General features: G+C 46.9%; 1 protein-coding gene across 2 annotated transcripts in view; it reads left to right on the plus strand.

The window, feature by feature from the left end:
• The window catches only part of adgra2 (adhesion G protein-coupled receptor A2), a 54,112-nt gene that overhangs the window by 12,245 nt on the left and 23,159 nt on the right, over window positions 1-18,708 (plus strand). For both annotated transcript variants that reach the window (XM_056282661.1, XM_056282668.1), the window contains exon 2: window positions 9,846-9,917. In XM_056282661.1, coding sequence (XP_056138636.1) covers window positions 9,846-9,917 — 72 coding nt within the window. The remainder of the gene's footprint in view (window positions 1-9,845; window positions 9,918-18,708) is intronic.

Raw genomic sequence — 18,708 nt, forward strand, 5'->3', positions numbered from 1 at the left:
CTGAGTGCACACAAGTGACCTTAGGGAACACACCTCCTCGACCGCATGACAAGCTTCTTGCCCCTAAAGGAAACCTGCACACTGGCTGGCTTTTGTCGGGACATATTTTCCACTCTTCCAACTTCTGGGAATATTTCCATGATATTTCCATAATATTCCCTCCCAGGCCTCACTTTTTTTAAAGTTGGCGGCCGCTTGTGAACATTGTGCAAGACCCCTACGTGAGTGTACACGGTCATTTTCAGGTGGCAGAAACTGACGTTCGTTCCGTCAGATTTTCAGACCGGGGGGCCAAATAACGCCGCGTCGGAAGCGGCCCCTCTGTGTTTGTTTTGACCCGCTGACCAGATGGGTGGGGTTTGCCATATAGGACAATACAAGGACTGCCAGAAAATCTAGACAATGACAGGAAAGCCAACCTGGTTTGCTTTCTCATATGATGAGATTGATTACTCAGCCGACGGTGTATCCGAACTGCCCTGATCCGGCGAACCCCACCCGGCTGGCGCTAACAGCGGGGCAGTGCAACGGGGCAGATTACATTCAGCGATTCAGATTGTTCTAATGGAGCGCTTATCTGCCGGGCCTTATCTCTTCTCAGAGAGCCCTCGGCTCACCGACTAACCGAGTTTTCGGCAGGGGGGCCGGCCGGCTGCGGCCAGCTCCTCGTCTCCGAGGTGAGAGGGCGCTACTACTACGTAATGTGTTTGCGTAAAGTTGCGTAATGGATTTTGATCCATTGGACATGGCACTTGGAAAGAGCACGCAGCCCAGGAAGGCCCCAGAAACAGCCAAGCTAGGTAATGGAGCTTTTTTTTAATGAACCTCTGGGTTCACCCACAATGCTTTGCTCCTACTCCCTGCACAAATGTTATAAAGCACTACGACGCCGCATTGACTTGCTTCTCCTCTGCAGGCTATCGGCACAGAAACACAACGGCGGGACTGTGTGCAAGATTCGCTCACATGTAAAGGGAAAGAACGCGCGGAAGAGGAAACGCATTACACGAGGGAAAGTGTAAAGCTTCACTGTCACTTCAGAAATATACTGTGTCATTCTTTCCGGCGGGGCGATTCCCGCAGGCCGAGATCTAGTGTGTTTTATTTTAATTTCTGTTTATTCTGATTTAAGTGCTGCCGTGACGCAGACCAGTCTGGGCATTATCAAGTCAGTAAACTGGGCTTAATTCAATAGCCGGGCCCTGAAAAGGACTCATTATCTGGCTCCTATTGGTCTCCGCGTCGGGGCTGGATTCGTGGCGTGTTACCAAACTCTCTCAAGGGCTCTTGTCTTTCACCTCGCGTGTGGTCCTTAAGGCGAAGGGATCTATACAGAGTTAAATGATGTTTACACAGTGGCCCGTTTGGTTGTTTTGACACTCTTTATTACATTGAACCTGTAGCCCTCGCTCGCTCTCTCTCTCTCACTCTCGCTTTCTGTCTCTCTGTGCTGGCCTAAGAGCACAAGATCATTGTTCTGGGGGGAGGACGGGGAGGACGGGGGGTTGAAGTGTCCAATCTGTGCTCCTAGCCTCACGTTGTTTGCCTTCTCGTTCTCAGATCTCTGTCTGCTCAGCGGCGTAAAAACAAACTCTCGCGCTCGTAGGTGTATCGGGGCCGATACCGTCGGCTCGCTCTGCGTTGACTGAGCGAGAGCGTTTTGTTTTGTTGCGGCTGCAGCAGTAATGAGGTGCCAGACCGGCCCAGATAGAAGAGCAATCCACGGGTAATGAGAGCACGAAGCTTAACCCACAGTTGAGCAGTTATTAAAAATAAATCCCTCCTTAAGATTGTTATCCGAGTTGTGGGCCACTGCAGAAGCCCGCAGCTACATCCTTAGTCTCCTGTTTTGCTGCGGAGACAAAACAAGAGGCTCCAGCGTGCCTAAACATTCGGAGTGCAACAGGGGTCAGCTGGAAAAAAAGCACGGCACCTCTCGTCTGAATCCGTCACCGTTGCGTCCCTGAAGAAATTAGAGGTAATGAAAAAGGGCGGCATACACTTCGGCTCGCCGGCGTCCCCTTGTACAAAGTAAACAGGCTTCGAAAGTAATCGGTGGGAAGGAGAGCTGCAGTGATTTCGACAACCGGGCCTTTGTGGGGAAACGTCAACAAACAGGATACTCTGTTTTGTTTGCGGGGCAGAATCGTTTATATCCACTGTTGCCGTCAGGATGGATGATTGAAGGAGATGTTTCCCCCGCCTGTTTCCCCTTTCTTTGACTCCAGCTGTCCTTTGCATTGCTGAAATTATTCTGTTCAGCTGTCCACAGTGCTGGTACTGTAATACATGATACATGGCACACACACACACACACACACACACACACACACACACACACACACACACACACACACACACATATATATATATATATATATATATATATATATATATATATATATATATATATATATAAAACTCAGAGCAGCTGCCTCTATGCAGTAATTCACACATGCAGGTACACATTCACATTTGCACAGACAAATTGGGCCCATACTTTCCATCCGAGCTGTAGCACTATGTCACAGTGAGGTCGTCATCCAGTTAAAAAGAGACGTTTGGGAGAAGTCATCACCGCCGCTCTGCCCAGAGCCGGATGAAGAGCGGAAATAAATCAGCGAAAGAATACACTTAGGGACGTGCTGCCATGCCCGTGTGTCCCTCAAAGGCCCTGTGGCTTCAGAAAGCAAATTGAGCAAACCGACAAAGTGAGAGGCACAGCTCAGGGAGGAGTTGCTGTGGTTTGCTACTGCAGGGATGAAGCCCTTTGTCTGGCAGTCGCTTTCTCCGTCACACACCAAGGAAACCCTGAAGTAATGTTAAGGTTTGGCCTTGCGCTGGGCAAGCCAAGTTACTCTCGGAGAGGTGTCGCTCAATTTAACCGTGCCATGTCCTCATATCCCATATGAAAGCATGTCCCTGGTCCACCATGAGATGAGATGACATGGGATGACAAATGAATCTGAAAAGACATCGATGCAAGGCCTTTAATCTTTCAGCAACTTTCCAATTGTGTCATACAGATAACTTAATAAAGCCTTCCCCGACTCTACTTCCTGGACTCGGAATAATCTGCAGCACATACAACATTCCAATGATCTAGTCGCCCTGGAAAAAATTTAAAGCCACGCTAAAAAGTCCATGTAACTGAGTAATGCATCTGCCCTATTTGAGCTGGGTTTAGTCTCTTCCTTGTGTGTTTGATGTTTGTATTCCCTGTCTGTTGTGTTTTATTTTTATTTCTAGCTAAACTGTTACTGGTGTGCCAGCTTGGCTAGGTCTCCCTCGGGAAAGAGGTTTCAATCTGAAGGGACTTCCTGGTTAAATAAAGGTGAAATAAAAACAAAAACCTAGTTTGTTCGACTTATGGGACAATAAAGGACAATAAATGTGGGTATATTGTCCCTTCACCGGGACAATATACCCACATACAATGCTACACAAAGGGAGGTGGTGCCATGGCCTGACCTGGATATCGTCATTTGACCTCCAGCTTTTTGATCTTCATGTTAATGCATTAGATTAAACGTTTTAATGGGGTCCTGGAGCCCGACATGTGGCCCTGGCTTCTACACAAATTAGATGGATTCAATTAGTCGGTCTGTTTTCTGTGGGCCTTTTTGGTGTCAGTGGAGTAAATGTATGCGAGACACTAAACACAGCTCTGCGATACCTCACATGACCTGGATTGAGTTAGCACCCCATCATGCCATGCACCACACAGCTTACTGACTGCATTTGGAGGAAGACGAACTCAGTCTGTGATCTGGTCTGTCACTTCAACTATGAAGACAGCAGCCGTTCCAGCGGGGTCATCGGTTGTAGTTTTGTCGTGACCTCTTAGCAAAGTGTAATTCTATCATTAGGGAACAATTCATCTCTATTGCTGGTGAAGCACCGCTAAGAGTTATGCTGTCGTGCCACGCTATCGCTCATCCTTCCCATGCCTGGGCCGTCCACCTGCCTCCAGACACTGCTCTTTCTGTCTAATGGCTGTCCAGGAAGTGCTCTCACTATGACCCCCGACCTCCGGCGACCGGGTTCTGAATAAACAGCTAATTGGCTGGGTTTCCTGTTTAGCCCTGATGGGAGCATTGACTATTTCTGTCTGTTTACAGAGCTCTGCGTCCCTCTTTCTCAGAGTTGTACTCTCCGTATTGTTTATGTAAGAACAATGTCCTCACTACAACTGTGCTGCAAACATCAGAGATACACAAGAAGGACTTTAGAAGATTATCCAGCCTTGTCAGTCCCCTATGCTTTCCTGGAAATCGGCAGCTTGTGTTTTCTATGGGAAGGTTCAATGAGCTCATTTTGGGATCTGGGTTTATTTTTGAAAGTCTGCTTTCATGTTTGGCTCTGCAAAGTTTTGAGCTAATTGAAATATTTTTCAATGAAATCTCTGAACGTGGGAAACATGACCGTTGTATGGTGACTTGAGTTTTGCATGTGACTTGAGTCTTTTTCAGGCACACATAGACACAGTAGTGTGTACACACAGACATACACGAAGGCAAATCTGTATTTTGTGAGTTTAGCAATACTCTTAAGCACAAAACAATTTTTAAGGTCATCCTGTGTTGTGGAGCAGAAATATATTCGTAACGGCATAGTTATGGAGGACACACACACACATACACACATGCACAAAATGATGCAAAGACAACCAAACACATGCACTCTCCTCTGAGTAATAGTTTTTACTCTGAGTAATAGGCTTAGTTAAAAAGGAACTATCTGTATCTAAAGTGTCTGTGTTGAATTAAACGCCTTGTTTCTTTGCCAGACGTGGCTTTCTCCTCTCCTATCTGTATTGAATTATTCAAGCAGTTCCGGATCTTCTGGAGCTTTCATCTCAGGCCTGCATCCAGTTATAGGAGAGATACTGTGCCCAACTCAAGCGTGAGACCTTAGGTCTCGGAGTCATAGGTTCAAATTCAGGCTACGCCCTGGGAGGATCAGAATACCGATGACTCTGCATTTATTTCTCTTTTAATAATTTCACATAATAACCACATGATAATTATCTATGAATCATACCCCATCACATGAGTGCAGAATTAAGCAATTTATGAAAGACAATTCCTCTTTGAAATTTGAATTAAATAAAGTAAATATAAAACAAATGGAACAACAATTATCAACTATTACACTGGTAATCTATTGGGGGGGGTCATCATGGAAAGCTCTTGAAATTGTTGGCCATCTGTTTAGCTGGACCCGTTTGCCATATCTTTAACAACAGCATAGGAAACAGTGTCTTCCCTTCAGCATGGAAAGTGACAAAGGTTATTCCGCTACAAAAAAATGCAGCAGAGGGATTTAGTGGTACAAACAGTCGAGCAATCAGTCTGCTATCAATTCTTAGCAAACTGTTGGAAAAGATGGTTTGTAAACAAATAGTGCATTTTTAATGAAAATAACTTAAGTACAGACTTTCAGCATGCCTATTGCAAAGGGCATAAAGTGGAACAGCATTAACACAGATGACAGATGACTGCTTTAAACATATTGACAGTAATAACTTAGTGGCAGCAATGTCAGTAGATTTTAGTTTGGCTTTTGATGTATAAGACCATATTACTGTTAGATAAACTTAAATGTTATAAATTTGCACCTCACTCTATATGCTGGTTTAACAGTTATTCGTTTAATAGAAAACAATATGTATTTTATGATAGTGGTTTTTCAAATGTGAAAGATTTACAATGTGGTGCACCACAAGGAAGCTGTTTGGAGTCACTGCTATTCCCTATTTTCAACAATGATATTCCTCTTGTTCTAAATCAAGCAAGAGCAGTTATGTATGCAGATGATACAACACTATATTTACCAGCACTATCAATTGGGGAATTTTCTACTGCTTTGGATAGGGAATTACAATCAGTTGCAATGTGGACATGGAGTAACAAGTTAGTTCTTAATCGATCAAAAACAAGAAGCATTGTTTTTGGATCAAATGTTATACTCAAACATAAGCTACTGTTAAACTTGTCTGTGCAGGGGAGTGCCTATGGAATAGGTAGAGGAAACCAAACTCCTTGGAGTAATAATAGACGAGAGATTGAAGTGGCCAAAGCAGATTGAAAAACCATCACAGTTATGGGGAGAAGTCTGGCAGTTAAGAGAGGTGCTAAAGTTTTACCACAACGACGGTAATTTCTCACATTTCTCACATTGTTCACACATTAGTTCTTACTTATGTGGATTACTGTCCAGTAGTGGGGTCAAGTACTCCGACTTGGCAAAACTAATTAGTCTAGAACAGAGCTGCATGTCTCGCTCTGAACTGTAACAGAAGCGCTAACATTATAAGAAAACACATAATCTTAGGTTGGTCATTGGTTAGGGACAGGACGCTTATTTCCTTGCTCTGTTTTTAAGAGATATTGTCTAAAATCTCAAATGTCCTGTATCATCAATTTTCATATTGTAGTAAATGACCATAACTCTAATACTAGACATGCACCAAGAGGTTGTTTTTCACTTCCTATCTCAAAAACTAATGCAAAGCAGGGCACTCCAGTAGCTCGCCTGGTAGAGCGTGTACCACATATCAAGGCTGAGTCCTTATCGCAGTGGTCTGGATTTGAAGCTGGCCAGGGCCTTTTGCTGCATGTCATCCCGTCTCTCTCCCCTGCCTTTCCTACCTTTCTACTATCACATTACCCATTTAATAAGTAACCCCCCCCTTCTCCCCAATTGTACTTGGCCAATTACCCCACTCTTCCAAGCCACCCTGGTCGCTGCTCCACCCCCTCTGCTGATCCGGGGAGGGCTGCAGACAACCACATGCTTCCTCCGATACATGTGGAGTTGCCAGCCGCTTCTTTTCACCTGACACTGAGGAGTTTTGCCAGGGGGGTGCAGCGCGTGGGAGGATCACACTATTCCCCCCAGTTCCCCCTCCCCCCTGAACAGGCGTCCTGACCAACCAGAGGAAGCGCTAGTGCGGCGACCAGGACACATACCCACATCTGGCTTCCCACCCGCAGACACGGCCAATTGTATCTGTAGGAACGCCCAACCAAGCCGGAGGTAACACAGGGATTCGAACCAGCGATCCCCATGTTGGTAGGCAATGGAATAGACCGCTACGCCACCTGGACACCCTGTAAAATTGTTTTTAAAAGGAGTTTAAAGAAATACCTAGTGGTACCCCTCTCCAAATAGGACGTTTTGCTACGTAACATCCGACTATACACCATTAGTGAGCAACTTTATTGGTCATTTTGTTTTCTCAGTCACTGCATACACTGTTTTTAGTGGTACTATTATCATTTTTGAGATGTATTGAGTGTGTTACTGATTGTTTAGATAGTGTGTGGGTACTTGTCAGGGATTATATTATCGTTATTATAAGTTTAACTGTTGCTGATTCATAGTTCTTTTTCTTTTTCTGCTTGTTTTCGTGGTTGTAGTAACAGTTGTGTTGCATTCTGATGTCATTTTACTTGTGTGGACGCCAGGAGGAGTAGGTTGCTACCTTGGTAGTGACTAATGGGGATCCAAATAAATAAATAAATAAAACATAAACTAGAGAAACCTTCTCCAAAATGTCACTCATATTTCATTGCAATGATTAATAGTTCAGTCTGAATTTGTGAGCATGAAAATGTTTTTTTTTTGGTCTTTCCTAAGGCTCAAACTAACTGTCTTAAGAAGTATTTTACAACGAGGGAGACTGATTATGTTGGCTCCATAACAGAACCCAGGGCCGAACAGTTTAGCATTGATATTAAAGTACTTTCTGCTGCCCTGCGGTTATCATAACAGCGGAATTAAATTCATTTTGTGCAGAAAACTTGAAGAAAAATTTCCAACACAACCTAGAGGCGCACACGTACTTCCCCAGTTTTGGGGGAGATTACAGGGGTAAAGTATTTTCTACCTTTTTTTTTTGTAAGCTAACCGTCAAAGTTCATACGATATATATCCTTAGAGGAATTTCCCCTCCAGTTCTCTGGGGGTGCATTTCAGAAGCAAAGAGAAGGAATGAGAAATGGATGTATTCATTTTTTATTTACCCCCCCCCCCCCCACTAAAAACTCAAGGTATTGTAACCGGTTATTTTCTTGCCCTGTGCGGGATTCGATGCGGGGTGTACTGCACCACAAGGCGACATCACTAACCGCTCGGCTGAAGGGTCAGTTATTGGTAGTTTACAGTCGTCACTCTCCCCGGAAGCGCGCCCTCGCGCTTTTTCATTCCGCGCTCCGAAGAGACTTCTGAGGATCTGCACACTTCCGGATCCTCCCCCCGCTGCCACCAATGTAACCGGTTATTTTCTTGCCCGGTGCGGGATTCGATACGGTGTGTACTGCACCACACGGCGACATCGCTAACCGCTCGGCTAAAGGGTCAGACTCGTTAGCTAGGGGCTAACGGGTCTTATTAGTAGTTTACAGTACGTTTTTATATATTTCACAATGGCCCTGATTCGGCAATTATCATTGAAGTGACTGCAGTGAAAAAAGTAAGCGGTGCCCAGTTTGTCCCTAAACTGGGGTGATTAAATCTGGTCATTAAGCGAGTTGGAAGGCGCGGGGTTGAAGCCAGTGTTTTTATTGATGTGGCAGGAAGCGGAGGGGGGGGGGTTGACTGCTGCTGCTGCTGCTGCTGCTGCTGCTGAATCTGTAAATCTCGCAGACTGTTCGCAGTCAGCTCCCTCTTCTAAAGGCGCGCACACCGCCCTACTCTTCCGATTAAGAACACACTCCATCTCACAAACAGCCCCCGTAAAGCGCCGTGGGGGGAGGCGGGGATGATGTGAAAATAGCGGGGGGAGTGCTAATGACAGCGGGCTGTCGCCTGAGCAGGACCCCTGCGGAACCCGGGCGCCCCCCCTGCTGAGGGGACGGGGCTCACGCGGACTCGAGACCCGACAGGGCAGCGTAGCGTACGAGGCAACGGTGCACAAGGCTAACGTTTGACAGTGATATGAAGTGTCACCGTGGCTCGAATAAAGCCCCCATGGCTGCAAGACTTAGCAGGGCAGAGGCGGTATATGTATTTGCATAAGTGTGTATTTGATTGTGTGCACTTGTGTGGATTTGTGTGTGTGTGTGTGTGTGTGTGTGTGTGTGTGTGTGTGTGTGTGTGTAAATTGGGCTGAAAGTCTGTGGAATGTGCGTCTTTCCTCGTCTGCCCTCTGAACCGACATGGACAGCGGCAAGTCCCTCTGGGCCGGCTCATTACTGTAATACTATTTCCCATGATCCCCCGTCAGACAGAGGAGGGAGAGAGAGAGAGAGCGAGAGAGAGAGACAGAGGGGGGGGGGGAGAGACAGAGGGGGGAGAGAGAGAAAGAGAGAGAGAGAGAGAGATCTCCGCCTCAGAGCGTGCCGGACCTTTAAGTACCCCATATCTCCTTGTCTGATAAGGGCCCTATAAACCAAATGGTTTGCCGGAAGGGGAGGGGCTAAGTGACGTAGTCGGTGCCGACGCGGTTTGACGTGAACGCCGAACTTCTTCTCATGATCGGAGCTTCCCCCGCCATCGCTCCTCGAGCCTGACCCCCCATTTAGCGTTCAGCATTAACAGATTAACGGTAGAACAGCTCCGGGTAATTTCTATGGCTGGCTGAATGTCGTGTGTGCCTGCAGAGCGCCGTTTAGCCGTTGTCGTCTCAACGTGACCCTTGCGGCGGGCCTTCGGTTAAGTGGATGCCCCACCCGAGCCCCCCCCCCCCCCTCGCCCCCTCAGAAGATGGCTGTCCCCCCTACTTGAATTGTGCAACGAAGCCGTGTGATCCGGCGTCGTTTGTTTCTTTTTGAATGTAGCGGGACATTTCTAACGATACACTGGTTTGACCTTCTTTCTTTTCTTGTTTTTTGTTGCAGGATTCTGAGCCACAACAAGATCCGGGTTCTGCGAAATGGGTCGTTCACTGGACTTTACGCTCTGGAGAAACTGTGAGTACCGTCGATCATAGGCGTTTCTAGCCCATTTTTGGGGGGTGCTGCAGCACCCCTAAATTGAACCCCAGCACCCCTAAAATTGAAGCGATTTTTTTATTTTTTACTGTATGTCCATGTTTAATAAGCTGAAGAAATGTCAAAACCATATCCAGTATATGGTTTAAACGTAATATTTTAACAACAAAAATACAGCACCCCGCCCCATGCTTCGAAAATGGTTTGATCCACCCCCCCCAAATTTATCTTGCCTGGCCGGCCAGCACTCTGGGTGCTCAGCACCCCTAAAGCTCTGATCCTAGAATCGCCCCTGCCGTCGATCATTCTCAATCACTTCAATTTTATACTTTTTTTGCCCCCCCACCACCTCTTGTCGGGGCTTTAATTGAAATCATGTGAATTGTTAAAGGGGTGGTATTTGTCAGGCGTCCGCGCAGGCCTTCGTTCTGGGTGGTTCTGGGTCCTGGTGGAGAAAAACAGACGGGGTATCGGTGAGATCTGAGCATCACTGTGCGCCTTTTGTTCAGTGGGCTGCCTTCCAGCAGGGAGGATAAACCACTCAGATTGGCTATCACAGAGTTATGTGGAAAAGATCATATAATTACACCACAGTCCATCATTATCAGGGCAGCCCCACTCCACAGGACAAGATAAGGGGATCTTTGGAGGAGGCGTGTGTTGGCAGCCTCGTCTCTGGCTCACAGACAGTCTATCCTTCCTCGCTAGCATCCGCAATCTCTCTCTCTCTCTCTCTCTCTTTTTTTTTTTTTTAGACTTTAAGGATGGTTATATACTGGAAAAATTTTTTTACTGGAAAATATTCCTCCCAGCAAAATAACTACCAAATTTGTCATCAGTCAAAAACCTTTGAATTCTTCCTGCCGGTGAGATTTTCAATGTGAGCTAAGCAGCGGCGATAAGGCGCCATGTTTAATGTTGGTCCTGATGTCAGAGATACCCAGGAAGACAGCCGGGGTGACTGACGGGGTTTAGCGGGGGGGGGGGGGATTACGGCATGCGGCTTAAACACCAGTGCATTTCATAACGTCAGAGACACGGATAGCAGGGGACGGGGTCGATGTCACACCCCAGAACAGAGATGGCAAAGCCAGGTCCAGAAAGTACAAATCCGAACCATGTATTTCTTCCACCCGTGTGCTGAATCAGCTGATTTCATTGCCCTATCAAGCTGAAGAGTGGGGTTGATCAGATTTAATTGGTTTAGCACATGGGTGGAGCAAATACATGGTTAGCGCTTTTACTTTCTGGAGCTGGATTTGCCACTTCTGACCCAGAAACATCCCGGACTCAACACCTCCCTGAGCTCTGTCCAACTTTCCTAGAGGATGTTACTGAAGGTCCTCCCGCTCAAGAACTGCACTTGTGGCCCCCAGTGTATCGTGATGCATATAAGAGAGAGTGTGTTTGTTTGTGTGTGTGTGTCTAAGTGTGACTCAGAACATTATGCAAGTACCAGTAACCTTGATGACTTTGTTCATAAGGCGGTGAATTGGTGCTTTAAATTCCAGGCATACCTGACTGAAGACGTGATGTTTTAAATAGCATCCACATAAATGGTGACCCGGTATCTGACAACACACATCCATCACAGTGCTTATTCCACATACACCAGGAGCCATACATTTTCATAGGAGGAGGGGTGGGGGGGTGGGGCATGTTCGAGGGATATTAGTTCCACATGCCGCTTGTAGATGCCACCCATGAGGTTTAACAAGCTCTTCAAAAATGCTGGAAGAAAGAAAAACACGGTAATTTGCTGTAGTCGTTAGCTTGTTAGTGCCTACCTACTGGAGTTGGTAACACCTATGCCGGTCCAGAACAAAAGCCATATTTGCTGAAATTACCCTTTTCATGTCTATCATGTGAGCAGCGAGGGTGCGTACTTCCAGGCCAATTTCTCACCCTCTGCAAGCTTGCCAGTGGCCCTGTGCAGTCGTCACTCGATGAAGTTGTCGACAGGCGGGTACACCTGGACGTGTTTCACTGGTCGGGTGGCGCAGCCTTCGCAGATTTGTAGTTGGAAATGTTTGCTTGACGTAAACGTAGCTGGAACTGCTTATTTTTCTAAGTGCATACGAGGCTCCCTGGAGCTCCGTAAGGTTAGTGGGTCAGGAAACCCGAGCTTGTCCACTCGCTGGCCCCTGTACCTGCAGCAGGGGTAAAACTGGAAGGGGGTACAGGGTGGGGCAATTCTGGAGATGTTTAACCAATGCCTGAGACACACACACACACACATGCACTGACACACACGCACTGACATATACGCACACACATGCACTGACACACACGCACTGACATATACGCACACACATGCACTGACACGACACACACACACACATATACACATACACACACACATGCCATTGCACTTATATACAAACATGCACACACAAATTCACATGTGCACACATTCTTAAGGAAAATTCTTTTTTAATCAATGAATGTTTGGTAGTGTTTTCTCTTTTGTTATTGTATTTGTGTGCACGCGCATGTGTGTGTGTGTGTGTGTGAGAGAGAGAGAGAGAGAGAGAGAGAGAGTCAGGAACCAGGAATCAGGAATATTTATTTGTCATTTCATGAAATGAAACGAAAAATGGTTTCCCCCAGCCTACAGCAGTGCAACACAAAGACAAAAACACACATCCAAACTACAAGAACACATATATCCATCCAGCCATCCATCCATCCATTATTCAAACCGCTTATCCTGCTCTCAGCGTCGCGAGGATGCTGGAGCCTATCCCAGCAGTCATTGGGCGGCAGGCGGAGAGACACCCTGGACAGGCTGCCAGGCCATCACAGGGCACACACACACACACATTCACACCTAGGGACAATTTAGTACGGCCGATTCACCTGACCTGCATGTCTTTGAACTGTGGGAGGAAACCGGAGCCCCCGGAGGAAACCCACGCAGACACAGGGGGAACATGCAAACTCCACACAGAGGACGACCCGGACACATATATACATATATATATATCCAAACTACAAAAACTACAAAAACACATATATCCAACATATCAAATAAAAAAAAATTCACTGTCCAAGAGAGCAAACGCCAGCCAGGATGGCTGTCAGAACTGCCAGCCTGCAAGAGCTAGCAGTTAGCTTAGTCTGCCCCGCTTCCGCGTCCTGTCAGACTGCCCTCAGTGCTTCCTCTTCGTGCACAGCTCCAGGCATGGCCGTGGTCCTTGGGCCCACCAGATGCAGCAGACCAGGCTCCCCCAGGTGACCCAACGCCAGCTCTCCCAGCCAGACACCCTCGACGCATCTTCCCGCACTCCACACGATGATACCAAAAACACAGTCAACGCCAGGCGAGGCCGCCGCCAGACCGCCCTCGGTGTTATCGGAACTGCCGGTCTGCATGGGCTAGCAGTTAGCTTAGCCTGCCCCGCTTCCACATCCTGTCAGACCGCCCTTGGTGCTTCCTCTTTGGGCACAGCTCCGGGCAAGGCCGTGGTCCCTGGGCCCACAGGACCGCAGCAGACCAAGCTGTCCCAGCCGATCCAGCGCCAGCTCTCCCAGCCATCAAACGAAGACAACCTGCACGGACGGTACTGGGTGAGACTGCCACAAACGTAAGTTCGTGCCGCCATCTTCCACCACCGGTACTGGGTGAGGCCTGTCATTCCCCGATCCGTTACGGAAACCCGATTTGTTCAACGCATTCCCGAAATGTGTCTACTTCCTGTCGGCAGTATGTCGAAGCAATTCACGGAACTGTCTTGACATTTTTCTTATAAGGCAAAAGACTCCACGATTTCAAGGCGGAGAAGACGCTTTTCAACAACGTTGTTTTCTGCAACGGATCGGGCGCCGCCATCTTCCTGCACCGGGAGGGAAATTATCCAAAATTGTGTGTGTGTGTTTAGATTAAACTGTTGTCTGAATAAACTGTCTGTGTCTGTCTACATCTGTCTGTCCCTTTTCTCTCTCACTCTCACGGTCTCTTACTTATGGATTTATGGACTTGCAGCGCAGATGCACACAAACGTAGGCATGAATTTACACATAGACAGACAAACTTACAGCGCACAGTGGGAGCGGTGGGCATCTGCTGTGAGGCGAGACGTAGCTGTAAATCATACAGGCCTCGTTTCACGTCTCTGCCTCGGCCTCTGTTGGCCGTCTGACACTGCAGCGGAGGTCTGCTCGCTCATTTTGACGTCGTCAGTCTTTAATTGAGCTCTTCACAGCTCGAAATAGCGTCTGAGCTCATGGGAAAATTGCTGTCTGATGTGAAATATGCCACACTGAAATCCATCGTGGCAATGACGACATGGTTTGAAGGGTTGAATGCAGCTGGGACAAACACCAGACCTGCAGACTTGGGCTTTCAGTCTCTGTTTACCTTGTGCCGTTAGCTCGGTGCTCGGTGTTTTGTTGTGTCTCTATAGTCTGCACACGGTCAACGTTCAGGTCTACTCATTGTTTCCATTGTGTTGAGTACATGTGCTTGTCATTTAGAGCAGTGGTGAACAGTTACTCATATTATGTGGTCAGTGCTGTAATGAAAGGCCAGCCCACTAGGGTTGAGTAAACACACATCAGGGAATTACGCTGCAGTCCACCCCCTAAGTGACGAGGAGAAACACGGTTTGCAAGGCACACTTGAATCCAGTCGATCTTAGCTGCCACTTCAGTGTGCAACCCTGTGAGCATGCACGTACCCTATTATGGACATCTTTACTTCTCTCGCAGTCATTTGAAACAGGTCTGGTGACCCTCTTGACGAACACTTAGACACACACACACACATACGTACACACACCGCAGATCTATTCAGAGACAAATATAGCCCGATCGGCTCTCGTTAGCAGCAGACTACAGCTCCGGGGCAGGCCACCCTCCTCCAAGGCTGGACCAGACACTGCGACCAACTACACAGTTAGCCCTTTCATTGAGACAAACCTCCTCAAAGCCACTGTTGCCCTCATAACCTGCCAAAACCACCCAAGTGCATAGGAGCAATTTAGCCTTATTTGTTTTGCCCACTTGCTGGGCTACTGTGTTGTTGTAGGTCTTTTTTTCTTCTTTTTTTTTTTTTTTTGTGAAAGACTCGCCTTCCAACAGCTACATTTGAATGTTGGAATACTTCATTTCGTTCCAACTTTCGGCACAAAAAAAAACCAACAAAAAAAAAAAAACAACCAATGGAATCCTTCATCCTTCTGCACCTGGCCTTTCAGGGAGCTTACAAGCATGCAAACACACATTTTATCTCCCTATCTTACATACACACACAAACACACTTACACCCAAACACATATGCACAATTGCACAAATGTAAAAACATGCACACAAATTCACATTTGCACACGTTCCAAGTATTTTTTTATCAATGAAATTTTGGTTGCCTCTCATTTGTGAACTTTACCATTGCATGTGTGGTATGTGTGAGCGTATGTGTTTTGATTGAATTTTGATCTGAATAAACTCTGTCTCCTCTCTCCTCTCTCTCTCTCTCTCTCTCTCTCTCTCTCTCTCTCTCTCTCTCTCTCTCTCTCTCTCTCTCTCTCTCTCTCTCACACACACACACACTAGGCCCTCTCTTCCCCCACATACTGTACATGCGCACCTATTGGGGTACCTCCACCTCTGTGCACACCCTTTTTGATGGGAGCTGACGGAGGCAGGCCCTAACGAGGCTGGCCCACTAATGAGCCGGGACTTTTATGAGTTGTGGAAAGATCCCAGCAGCCTGTCCTGCATTGATTTGATGCGAGGTAATGAGAATAATGAACAAAGAGGCCTAAAGCAGTCTGGCTTTTGTCCAACTGGGCCCCACTGCACCATGGGACACAGGACAAGCAGGGCACAAGGGGCTCTCATTACCAGGTCTGCTCACCCTATGGGTAGAGAGGGAGCAGGGAGGAGAGAGGGAGTGCAGAGGGCAGCAATGATGATGGATGAAGGAGCAGCAGGAGCACAGCTAGTGGACATGTCCAGAAAGGAGTAGCGAGGTTTGTAAGTCATGGCTGGCAGAGGCCCGAGGTGTTGGCAGCGCGATAGACTTTGTCAACAGGAGAATCTGACGTGATGCCGACATGTCTGTCTGACGGGACTACATGACTGCTTTTCTTTTCCTATTCTTGATGCGAGAAAAGGTGAATGACTTTGAAGAGGAATGACTGGTAATAGTAGTGGGCTGTATACTGTATGCAGTGAATATATATATATATATATATATATATATATATATATGTATGCCGGACACAGACCCTTCCCAAGCACATCCTGTTTTCTCAAAGCCACTTCATTCAAGTGCAGGAAATACAAAGCTGTTTATGATATATGCGAGTGACAAGAGCTGTTTGTGTTGAAACCTGTGACCCATACGTCAGAAAGGGCACAGAAATGTGCGGACGTACAGTGAGCGTCATTTGGGGGCCAAAGAAAACCAACCGAGAATCATCCGTCTGTACGACAGAACCTATCTGTTTATATATCTACATATCAGTAGACGTTTACGTCTGTTTAAACCTATTATGTCCATATCTGCTACTATCTGCCACTTTTCCACTATCTGTGTTTTACTCTCGGAAAACACTGCCCCCATTCATTCGTGTATTTGGACTTGTACCTCGGGCTTTCCCTGAGTCTCACTGAAACAGACCTTGAAATCGCCTCTGCCATTCTAAGCAGTTGGGGTTAGGAAATAGGCCAACTTAAACAACTTTACCATCTGACACAGAGGAAGTGGGGCTGAGATGGCTAAAGATGGTATGAAGGTTGGAGAGAGGGGAAAAAGGGAAAGAAAGTAAGAGCGAGGGAGGAACAAGAGAGAGAGAGTGAGCACTCCTGCAGTTTCTCTTTTATAAAGCCGAGATTGTTTTTCTTGGTGGGAGATTAACATTATTTCCACAGAGCCTAAGCAAATTACCTTGATGAGTGGGAATAAAGCAGAGGTGGGCAGTATTATAGCATGTAAAAGCAGTGCTGGTGGATAAGTGGACATGGTTAGGAGCCCTTCTGTCTAGACCAGTCTGGGCAGGACAAGGTTCAGACTGTACCAGCCCACTCTACCCTCCCAAAACCAGCCCGATAGAGAAATTGGGCCAGGCTGTGCACACGGGGCTCTTCATTCCTCCGTCGCCCAACAAATGAACATTTGTGTTGGCGTGTTTTCCCGCACACACCGTCGAGTGGCCCCCGGTTAGGCAACGGTCACCTAATGAGAGAGCGCGGCATTAAGGGGTGGAGTGGGTGAGGAAGGGGTTAAGCGTGCTGGAAAAGTGGAAACAGAAAGGGGGGGGTGGGCTGCCGCTGGAGTTGATAGACTCCAGATGTGTCTTTGAGATAAACTGAAGGAGCAGGGAGTGTTTGTATTGCAAGCTTAGCTCGGTCGTGGCTCTAGGGGTACATTGAAATGGCGAGCAAGCCCCTCTCATAAGCCCATTACCAAGCTGAATGCTTTATAGGCCAGTAATTCTCTGGCACACACATTAGCGACAACTTGATATGGTTTTCAATGGCATTTTCATTCTGAGGAGCTTGAGCTTTTTCCGTTCTTTCTTCCACCCACTTCCGTCTGGGCTCCTTTTCTGTGTTACTTTTTGTATCTTCCCTCTCCCAGGTCGCTGTATCGCTCCGTTCCACCCCTTTTCCTCTCTTCCACTCACTCTCTCTCTCTCATATATATATATATATATATATATATACACTACCGTTCAAAAGTTTGGGATCACCCAAACAATTTTGTGTTTTCCATGAAAAGTCACACTTATTCACCACCATATGTTGTGAAATGAATAGAAAATAGAGTCAAGACATTGACAAGGTTAGAAATAATGATTTGTATTTGAAATAAGATTTTTTTACATCAAACTTTGCTTTCGTCAAAGAATCCTCCATTTGCAGCAATTACAGCATTGCAGACCTTTGGCATTCTAGCTGTTAATTTGTTGAGGTAATCTGGAGAAATTGCACCCCACGCTTCCAGAAGCAGCTCCCACAAGTTGGATTGGTTGGATGGGCACTTCTTGCGTACCATACGGTCAAGCTGCTCCCACAACAGCTCAATGGGGTTCAGATCTGGTGACGCGCTGGCCACTCCATTACCGATAGAATACCAGCTGCCTGCTTCTGCTCTAAATAGTTCTTGCACAATTTGGAGGAGTGTTTAGGGTCATTGTCCTGTTGTAGGATGAAATTGGCTCCAATCAAGCGCTGTCCACTGGGTATGGCATGGCGTTGCAAAATGGAGTGATAGCCTTCCTTATTCAGAATCCCTTTTACCCTGTACAAATCTCCCACCTTACCAGCACCAAAGCAACCCCAGACCATCACATTACCTCCACCATGCTTAACAGATGGCGTCAGGCATTCTTCCAGCATCTTTTCATTTGTTCTGCGTCTCACAAACGTTCTTCTTTGTGATCCAAACACCTCAAACTTGGATTCATCCGTCCACAACACTTTTTTCCAGTCTTCCTCTGTCCAATGTCTGTGTTCTTTTGCCCATCTTAATCTTTTTCTTTTATTGGTCAGTCTCAGATATGGCTTTTTCTTTGCCACTCTGCCCTGAAGCCCAGAATCCCGCAGCCGCCTCTTCACTGTAGATGTTGACACTGGTGTTTTGCGGGTACTATTTAATGAAGATGCCAGTTGGGGACCTGTGAGGCGTCTGTTTCTCAAACTAGAGACTCTAATGTACTTATCTTCTTGCTCAGTTGTGCAACGCGGCCTCCCACTTCTTTTTCTACTCTGGTTAGAGCCTGTTTGTGCTGTCCTCTGAAGGGAGTAGTACACACTGGTGTAG

The sequence above is a fragment of the Lampris incognitus genome, chromosome 1 (genome assembly GCF_029633865.1).
Source record: "Lampris incognitus isolate fLamInc1 chromosome 1, fLamInc1.hap2, whole genome shotgun sequence".
NCBI classification, from domain to species: Eukaryota; Metazoa; Chordata; class Actinopteri; order Lampriformes; family Lampridae; genus Lampris; species Lampris incognitus.